The sequence below is a fragment of the Bidens hawaiensis genome, unplaced genomic scaffold (assembly GCF_021521415.1).
Source record: "Bidens hawaiensis isolate Kalapana, Puna unplaced genomic scaffold, B.hawaiensis_p1.1 tig00024238_1, whole genome shotgun sequence".
NCBI lineage: Eukaryota > Viridiplantae > Streptophyta > Magnoliopsida > Asterales > Asteraceae > Bidens > Bidens hawaiensis.
Genome location: NW_027493812.1, coordinates 337737 through 347585, shown reverse-complemented (window position 1 = coordinate 347585; position 9849 = coordinate 337737). Strand labels below are relative to the sequence as shown.

The 9849-nt window shown below is 33.9% G+C and overlaps 1 protein-coding gene and 1 pseudogene across 1 annotated transcript; both read right to left on the bottom strand.

Annotated features, from left to right (window-relative positions):
• Positions 1-2092: 2092 nt before the first annotated feature.
• Positions 2093-3946, bottom strand: LOC143568863 (ubiquitin-NEDD8-like protein RUB2). The gene is made up of 3 exons (XM_077054906.1): positions 3920-3946; positions 3596-3855; positions 2093-2289 (listed from the first exon to the last, which is right to left on the bottom strand). Exons 1-3 carry the CDS (start codon positions 3944-3946, stop codon positions 2181-2183), a joined length of 396 nt encoding a protein of 131 aa, XP_076911021.1. The 3' UTR covers positions 2093-2180.
• A 313-nt stretch (positions 3947-4259) lies between these two features.
• LOC143568862 (large ribosomal subunit protein uL1c-like) lies at positions 4260-9238 on the bottom strand (annotated as a pseudogene).
• Between the last annotated feature and the right edge of the window lie 611 nt (positions 9239-9849).

The following is a 9849-nucleotide window of genomic DNA, read 5'->3' as shown; positions in this document are numbered from 1 at the left end:
GAAGACGAGAATGAAGACGAAGAAGAGTTGTAATTATTTGTTTTGGTAAACTTATTTGTAACTTGTTCAACTAATATTTAGTTTTGATTTGTTTTTTTATAATTACTTTTGTTACTCATGATTTCAACGGCTATAATGTTTAAATTTCAAAAAAAACCGGTGGAACCGGTTTTTACTTAAAAACCGGTTCCGGTTCCAACCTACCCGGTTCCTAAAAGTTTGCATTTCTGGGCATCGGTTCGGGTCGGGAACCGAACCGGTTCCTGACTGGAACCGGTTTCATTTTCTACCCGGTGTGAAAAAAACCGGTTCCGAACCGGTTCGGGTTTTCAAGGTGAACCCGATTTGTGCACCTCTAATCCAAACTGGTAACAGACAGCTAGGGTCGGAACCGAACCAATTGTAACTTAAAGAAAATTGCATTGTGTTCTTAAAAGCAAAACGTTATTACTTGGAAATAGGCATCGGGGTAGTTTGGTAGTACTTTTGGTCTTTATTAATTATGGTCTTCGTCTAGAGTTTAGTCATCGTCAAAGTTATCGTGTCATTCTTTGTAAACGAGTTCTTATGCAGTAAATGGGATCCAGAATCACATTGCTGTAATTTACCTGTATACTCAGATCATTACTAGAAAGAGAAGTTTTGACTTTTGAAAGATCCGAGTGTTTTGGGATGATATTACTAGAAAGAGAAGTTTTGAGTTTTGAAAGATTCGAGTGTTTTTGAAAGATCCGAGTGCTTTGATGAACAAGCGAGGAGCAGGGTGACTAAGGTAAAAAAAGCAAGGCAAAACGACGCTGACCGTTTAAAAAAACGGCTAGTTTTTCAAACTGGGTCTAAACCTATGCAGTTAACTCGGCCGATATATCGGTGATATATCACTGATATATCGGTTATCGGTGGCAGGCTAGCGTATCGGTATAAAACATCGGTTTTAATATCGGCTCCGAGAATATCGGTGATTTTTACCGATATATCGGAGATTTTTGCTTCAATAATATCGGTTGTATCACCGATTTTCTCGATTGGAACAGTTTTATATCCAAAACTTGAAAATCTTTTAAAATTCGATTACATGGTTGCGCCAAACAAACTTATTGATCAAATATTGAACTCAAACGGTTTATTCCAATGTCTATTTTGCCGGAAAATAGAATGGAGGAAAAGAGCAGCGCCAATTTTTTTCCGGAAGTGATAAAGAAGTTAAGAAGACGTCATATTTGACTTTTCAAGATTAATACTCCCTCCGTCCCAATTTAAATGTCCTATTTTGACTTTTCAATTCTTTCTTTTGCAACTTTCACCGCAAATATTTTTGTCCGTGTCATATAATACTTGATGAAAATTATATCAATGTAAAATACATTTAAAACTCAATCTATTCATATAATTTTCATCAAGAATTATATGACACGAACAAAAATATTTACGGTTAAAGTTGTAAAAGAAAGACTTGAAAAGTCAAACTATGACATTTAAATTGGGACGGAGGGAGTAGTATTTTGCCATTTAATCCCTCAAATTTATACACTTTTATATAACTAATAGTAAATTAGGTTGTATATTGTAACATTTAACTCCTTTAGCTTCACTAGTTTACATTTGGTCGCTTAACTTATAAATTTATACATAAAGAAGTATAAAATTAGCATTATATACACATATAAATTACCGATATGTCACTGATATATCACCGTGGAAAACGATATATCATGTATCGGTTACTGACCGATATCCGATATTTTTCCGCATTGACTGCTTAGGTCTAAACTGCTTTCCTAACCATTAAAAACAGCTTATGCCAAAGCAGTATTGACGACTTGTATCCAAACTGGTCAAAACTGACAGTTCAGGTTTAAAATCAACCCAGTAACCGGTTTTCAAATCGATTTCAGATCATGAATTGGTTTTGTTGCCTACCTTTTCTCGCACCATGAACATTAACGCGATAAAACATGAAAGACAAGTTATTCAAATGCAAAAACAGGATAAAAAAGAAGCAAGTACAAATAGAAACACAAATAACATCTTTAATGAGGGGAAATCAGACAAGACATGTCTCAACATAAGAATATCATCTAAGGCAACATCAATTAGGTATAGCATAGCATTAACACGATAGCAACCGCAGCCAGATGAGGAGGTTGCGGTGACTGCTGCATCCTTTTTTAATGAAAAAATCAACATCCACCTCTTAATGCAAGAACAAGATGAAGTACAGACCCCCCTTCAATGTTGTAGTCCTTTGCTGTTTTGTCATCTGCAAGCTGCTTTCCAGCATATATCAACCTGTCATCAAACATAAGCACAACTTCAACTATCAATAATTTTTATTACAAAAATAAAGAAAAACCGAGTGATAAACTTTCATAGTGGATGTATATTTAAACATAGAGATGGTGCCCATATATCAAAAAATAAACTAAGATAGTCATTCATCGGTAACATATCATCTAATATAGTGCCATTTAATGATTTAGTGTCATTTAATACATAACACATCATTAATAAAAAAACTGAGAGAACCACATAAAAACCTATATCTGTTGCTTTAACTATAACACTTAAAGTGGTTATGTGGTCACGTAACCACCTCTCTTTCTCGATATATATAGTTAACCACGTGCAAGTGATGTTGGTTCTCTACTTAATACTGGTTATAAGTAAAATAAGGTCGGTTGTAACTAGATGTGTAAACGACAAAAAGCCACTTGTGAGCTACTCAAAATCAGCTCGCTAAAAGCTCATATAAAGTTGATGCTTAAGCGAGCCGTGCTTAAGCTAAAACGAGCCAATTATTTATACAATTTAATTTATTATACTTAATATAATTTGTACAATAGTTGCTATATATATAAATTTTTGCTAAAAAATATTAAATAATATATATTATGTAATATATAAAGCTTTTAGTAATGAACACAGTTGTCAATAGTGAATAGCGGTCAACAGTGACAAGCTATCAAGATGCTACGTAGCGATAGCGATGAAATGGCAGGTGATATTTCATGTTTAGCGATAAGGTTATGAATTTTTTTTAAAAAAAAATAAATAGAGTTTTCATAGACAAAAGATCACTTTTTATGTTGGAATTGCTGAAGATCGGTGAAGTTTGTTGGAAAAACACCATTAATTGCCACTAAAAACAGTATTTATATTAGGAAAGAAAATAAATAAAAACAAAAAACACTTAATTGTTGGCTAAAAACAATATTCTTATTAGGAAAGTGTTTAAATGTTGCTATATCCTCACTACATGGCTAAACAAAAAATGGTTGGACATGGGCGCTTCATTCCATAGCGCGTAAATAAATAAAAATAGAAACAAAAACCCCTTAAATGTCTTTATTTCCTCGCTATATTGCCGCTAAACAGAGAATGATGGGATATTGGCGCTTCGCTCCATCTTCGCTATTGACAACTGTGGTAATGAACATATAAAAAATAAATTGACAAACAATAAATGAGCCAAGCTCGTACTTGGCCCGACACCCCTAGTTGTGACCAGCAACTATCAGTTAATGATCATAAGCTTGAATAACTTGACATGAAAATAAACTTGTAAAAGATTTAATCATAATTGATGAAAAAGTACCTTTGCTGCACAGGCGGAATCCCTTCCTTCTCTTCAACTCTTTCCTTAATCCTATCGATGGTATCAGTCGGCTCAATATCAATCTCGATTTCTTTCCCGGTAAGAGTCTTGACCTTGATCATGGTTCCTCCTCTCAATCTCAAAACAAGATGAAGTGTTGACTCTTTCTGGATATTATAGTCCGCAAGTGTTGTTCCATCCTCTAACTGCTTCCCAGCAAAGATCAATCTCTGTTGATCCGGAGGAATTCCTTCTTTGTCCTTGAAAAAATCAACCAAAGGATCAACATGGTAATATACATCCAAACCCAAAACAACATCTAACTGCTAAACTCAGATATCCTGTTGGCATTTTTATCCGCAACCCGAATAACTATTAACCCAAACCCAACCCGTACTAATTCGAGTTGAGTACCAAGTACTTTTTAGTGGGTTTAACCCATTTGACCTGGTTTTTTTGAACCTCAACAATATCGCTTATTCATATTCTGTTGATTCCAATATCACATTCTACTCCAATTCCAACCCCATCAAATCGCTTATTATTTTAATTCCACCGATCACTCGCCAATCAATCGGTCTTCTATTATTAGAGTTTTTAATTTCACTTGTTTGAGGATTGTATATTTTCGATTATGTGGTTTGATAATATTTAGTTTTCTAGGTCACCCGATTAACCCGAACCCGGAGGGACTAGGAGTAGTAGAAACAAACCCGAGGAACCTAAATCAAATAAATTAAGGTTCAATATAATTCGTCAAATGCTTATTCTTGATCTTGACTCCCACCCACTTTTACCAAATATATTTATTATCTAAAAGTACGTAACAATGGGCTTGTTGGATTTTATTGTTTTTTCTTTTAATTGTTTATGACTTCTATAAACAAAATGGAACCTCTACTACAAGCCATGGGGAATGCAAACAACTTACATCAATTAGACTAAACTATTGAACTACATATCTATCTATTATTCAAGTAAAGAAAGCCCAAGATTTAATATCACCTATGATTCCCGCCACCTTGTCTTCGAAAAGTTTATCATTTCTGGCATTCCGAATCCTCCAACAATCTATTATAACTATATCATGAAACCGAACACGATCCTGTTAATGCATCTATCTAAGCGTGTCATACATATTGACGGGTAGTACTTAAGTTGTAAACGTGTTACTGGTTTGTAAAGATTACCATGTCGACATTCTTAATTAATTTTGTTGACAGATCTGACATGAAGGTTAACTCTCACACAGTTGATTTATTAAACAACGTTAGAGATCAAAATCAAAATCAAAATCTAATTATTTTATATTTTGACAAAAATTGTCACCTGTAACTGAAATCATCCACGTTTCATGTTTTCTTCTATTTTATGTGCTAATAATAAGTTGTATTTACTTCGTTTTCTCTATATTAAACACATTCTATAATCTCGGTAACACCATGTCTCTTTATACCACATAACACAAGAAAAAAGTAAATATAAAAATTGAATTTATATCACACATAAAAGGTTATATCGGTATATGATCCCCAACTAGCAATGAACCCATGACTACACCAAAAATATACCCATAATAAAAGGTATATATATACAAGAGAACATCAACCAACCACAACCACATAACAAAAATATGCTATCAAGATTTTTGAAGTTAATTCCTGAATTCGTATCAGTTTTTGAGTTATACGTTTCTAGTTATAATAGTTTGACAGTTGTTTGATCCAAATTTATCATTTATGTTTTGATGAGTTATATTCAATCTAGAAATACGTTTTGATTAGTTATATTGAATCCAAAAATATGAGCAAGAGCTCATAAAAATACTCTTCCTCTAACATAAGGAATTTAAACAATTAATTTGAACACATATAAATAGTGGTTAAGTCTCGAAACAACAAATTAGACTTCATTTAAGACACAAAATAATAAACATCTATAACACAAATAATAACATTGATGCAATGAAGCATATGATTTCATTTACATATATTATATGGTTTGCATCTATCAAAAAAAATATCGGCCACGCCTTTTAAAACCAAGTGATTTGCTGAAGCTTAAAATCAAGCATGTCCTTTATATCGAACCGGCTTGACGGCCCCATTGATGAACATATGGGTACTTTTCCAATATACTCCTTTCGCCCCAGCTTGATTTGTTTCAACCAATTTCTGCCAAATTGATTTCCCCTTAGTGATGTGATACATTTAAAATACGTGTGCTATGTTTAGAAAAAATTAATAACAAGAATACTAGGTTTACCACTGCAGCAAGAAGATTTATTATAAGATTTTCTGAGAAATTTGCCTTCCCAAATGGCAAGTGAACAAATTCTGTTGTGTCTGCTCTGTATTCCACTTTCCCTTTCTTAAATTCTTCTGTCAGCAGTCTGAACAGTATTATATGGTCAATACAAGTATGCATGCATAAGTGACACAACCGAGCATCTCCCGGATGAGGGTCCATATTAAAATTCATGTTTTTATTAAAAAAACACGGCTTGCTACATAAAATTTCATGGGGTTTCTTTTGAACCGATGACAATTAGAGTTTCTTGCTATGGGTGTAAATGGGCGAGCCTAATTTCGTCTAAGCTCGAGCTCGACTAGTAAAAAGTACGACTTTTAAAGCTCGAACTTGGATCGTGAGCAGTTTTTCAAGCTCGAGTCGTTTATTGTTTATTCTTTTGTTAAATTACTTTATACATATAATAAATTTTATATACATTTATGATTACAGAATTTTAATATAATACAATACATATTATTTAACTATTTTTATTATAGCTTTATACACATAATAATGATTATAAAGAAGGCTGTTATGTTGAAAAATTGGCGGATTTCCGTTCATTAGTATTTATGATCATACTAGGCAACATGATCTACAACAAATGTCAAGGGTCAAGTGGGCATCATGGGGAAGAGAATATGAGGTACTTTCAAAATGTCACTTCTCTTTTTAATCGCTATGGAGGCTTTGATGGGGATTATGAAGATGGCGAGCTCGAATGGCTTGTTTCATGGGCATAGACGTGGAATTAATACTTAATAGAGCGGTTTTATCCCATTTTAAGCATGCGGATGACGTTATCTTCACTGGTATGTGGTCTCGTTTGAACACTCTAAACTTGTGTAGAATTCTTTGTTGTCTTTACCTTGTTTCCGGTCTGAAGACTAGTTTAGCCAAGTGTTTGATTTTAGTGGTGGAGTGTGGATAGTTTGGAAAAATCTCAATCTTAAAAAGCAAATAAGTTAAAATGTGTTTGGCAATAAAAAAAATATTTCTTAGTTTAGCTTCTTGATAGGGTTAAAAAGCAGTTTTCCAAAAGCCTCAATCATAGCTTTTCAAAATGGCTTTTTGAAAAACCAATAAGTCAATAAGTATTTTTCAAACTCAATCCCAAACACGCCCCAAGAGTACGTGCTTTTAATTGGGAAAATTGGAGAAGATTCAATTCGGGGAAGTTTTGAGATGGGGGTTTTTATTTTTATTTTTTTTCAGGCGGTGGTCTGTTTTATTTTAGGTGATTTTGTTAGTGGTTTGCAGTGTGTTTGGTAGAGGCTACTTCTCTGGTGGCTTTCTTGTTACTAATTTTTATAAATATATATTTTTATTGGTCGTTATAAAAAAAGTGCTAATTACACGTTACCAGAGGTATTGTGGTTGTAACGGTCCCCGTCTTTGGGTTTGGCATAAGTCCTCGCGGTCCCAAAATCTTCCCCAGACTCGCAACCTAATCCACAAACAAATTAATTCACTTAATTTAGTTACATCTTTTAATTTAATAAAAAAGAAGTATATATAACAACATATCAACATAATAACTTGAATCGTATCATAATTTTTTTAGAAGACAATTATGAATATAAAACCTTTAGGTATCATATCAGGAGTTGCAACAACTTTATCAAATTCCATAAATCATCCTTTAATTTGTTCTATCAACTATCAAGTCCTCCCCACCAACTACATCTGCTCCCGCATTTTTTGCTTCATAGAACTATTAAATGTCAAAATTATAAAAATATATTTATGTCAACAAAATAATTAGTTCAAAAAAAAAAACCTTGAATTAGAACAGCAACTCTAACAACCTGCCCGGTGCCTTTGGGCAAATTCACCTACATCAACGATTTTAAATATTAGATTTTTAAAAGGGTAACATATATAATGGATGTATATGGCAAATAGCATACTTGATGACTTACAATTGCTCTTAGCGGTTGGTCGTTATATTTTTGGATCGATATATTAAGACAGAAATGTGCTTCTGCACCCTCTATAATATTTGTGCTTGACATTTGCTTCAGCAACGAGACTGCGGTTTTTACAACATATTCTCAGCTTTTGAATTTCGAAGAATCTCTTTATCTGCTCCGATAAAGTCAAGATTGCACCAAAAAAACACTTTAATACAAAATGAGGTTATTCTATTTCTAAATTTGATGGCTATTGTCAAATCTTAAAAAATCAAACTTGACAGGCTAGGATTAAAAGTAAATAACTAAATAAACAAGTGTCATAAAATTTGGGGAAAACAGTCAAAATCAGGGCTCCATAGGAGCAAAACAGAACCCGTTTTAAATTAGTTTCTTTCTAGCTCACTTGCTTTCGACCGGATTGTAAAAATGTGAGCCTTACGCCCTTACAGTTAGGGTTGTTTGAAATCGACTCGTTTGTAAACGAGCTGATACGGGAAAACCAAGGTAAGCTCACTGGCTGGCTTGTTAGACACTAATTAATGCCCAAATTAAAATATAAATTATATCCCAAAATTTTAGTACATCATTAGGCCTAAATTTTCATCATGTGTATGTTAAAAATAAAAATATCATTTTTTGTTTTAACATATACCAATGTTTAGAAAATACAAAACTTTAAAAACAAACAAGTTGGTTCAAGCTTATTACATAAGTGATGGCTCGGCTCGGCTCGGCTCGATTACAGCACTAGTTCTTGATATTGCATGGACAAAGTAAAACATATAAATGTTCATTATTATGCAGTACCATAAGACAATTGTAACGATTAATTAATGTTTGGATGTTAAACTAGTTATTAAATAACCAAAACCTGAATACGTTTCAATCATCGATCTAATCATCATCATCATCATCATCATCATCATCATCATCATCATCATCGTACTCAGTATATCCCACCAATAGCAAAGCTATGGTAGGGTCTGAGGAGGGTAAGATGTAGGCAGCCTTACCTCTACCCCATAGGGATAGAGAGGCTGCTTCCGGTGAGACCCCCGGCTCGATAGTAGTTTTGCATCAAGCCTTGGACATAAGGCACATAGCACTCAATCATCGGGACACCGGCTGATCGGTGCATGTACCCTTATCTTTCAGCTATCAACGCCACTACATGATGCCTGATTAACCTTCCGTCACTTTTAACGTTATTTTCACGAGATTAGTAAAATAACGTCAAAATTAGTGCAATTTTACTTTTGCTCACCCGAGGGTTCACACATATATACATCATATGTGCGCACCACAAGCAGGGCTAAATCATCGATCTAATCTAACCCTTAAATAAAATCACATACCCTGTCACTCCACCTCCGGCAACATCTTCATCTAATTCGGCTTTAGAGAAACACAAGATTAATCTGTGGGTGTGATGCATTCATTCAAACTGGGATTATAAAACCAAAGTTTTAAAACTGGATTTTGGGTTGAAAGTGAAAGAAGAGATTAGGGATGATATAGTGCTTTACAATTTAAATATAGTGCAATGCTCTAGGGTTGCTGGCTATATATATATTTTTATTAGTTTAATGAGAGTGTGTTCAATGGTTGGTGGCTCGTACGACATTCAAATTCATGTTAACAATTCCATTGGGTGGCAGTTTTGAAAAAGCTAGGGTCGTGGTTGTTTGACTGACTCATATGAAAAGGTGTTGCACGTCTAGTTGGCGACAAGTGTTTGGTATGGTAGTTACTAACGATGCATGGTTCTATTCGTAACATTCGAAAGGTTTTGACTAATCACAAGCGTGTTCAGATATTGTGGGCCCTAAATAAAGACTCTTGCGTTTTAATTGTATTGTTCCGGATCAGTCACAAACCATTTTGGGACCAGAAGGCCTTTTGTATTGTTCCAGACACATTCTTAGAAACTTATTAAATGTAATCGTTTTCTATTTTCTTTCTTTTGTCATCGTGTGGCCTGAATGTCCTAAAAATAAAAAAAGTAAACTAGTTGAGAAATATTTTATCCAAGTTTACAAGAAAATA

What these genes read in the sequence shown, in the direction of transcription:
- LOC143568863 (XM_077054906.1), bottom strand. Translation starts at nt 3,946, where the DNA reads ATGCCAACAGGATATCTGAGTTTAGCA. An exon ending in CAGGATATCTGAGTTTAGCA is followed by an intron (nt 3,856 to 3,919) that starts GTTAGATGTTGT and finishes GATTTTTTCAAG; the next exon opens with GACAAAGAAGGAATTCCTCC. An exon ending in ATTCCGCCTGTGCAGCAAAG is followed by an intron (nt 2,290 to 3,595) that starts GTACTTTTTCAT and finishes GTTTGATGACAG; the next exon opens with GTTGATATATGCTGGAAAGC.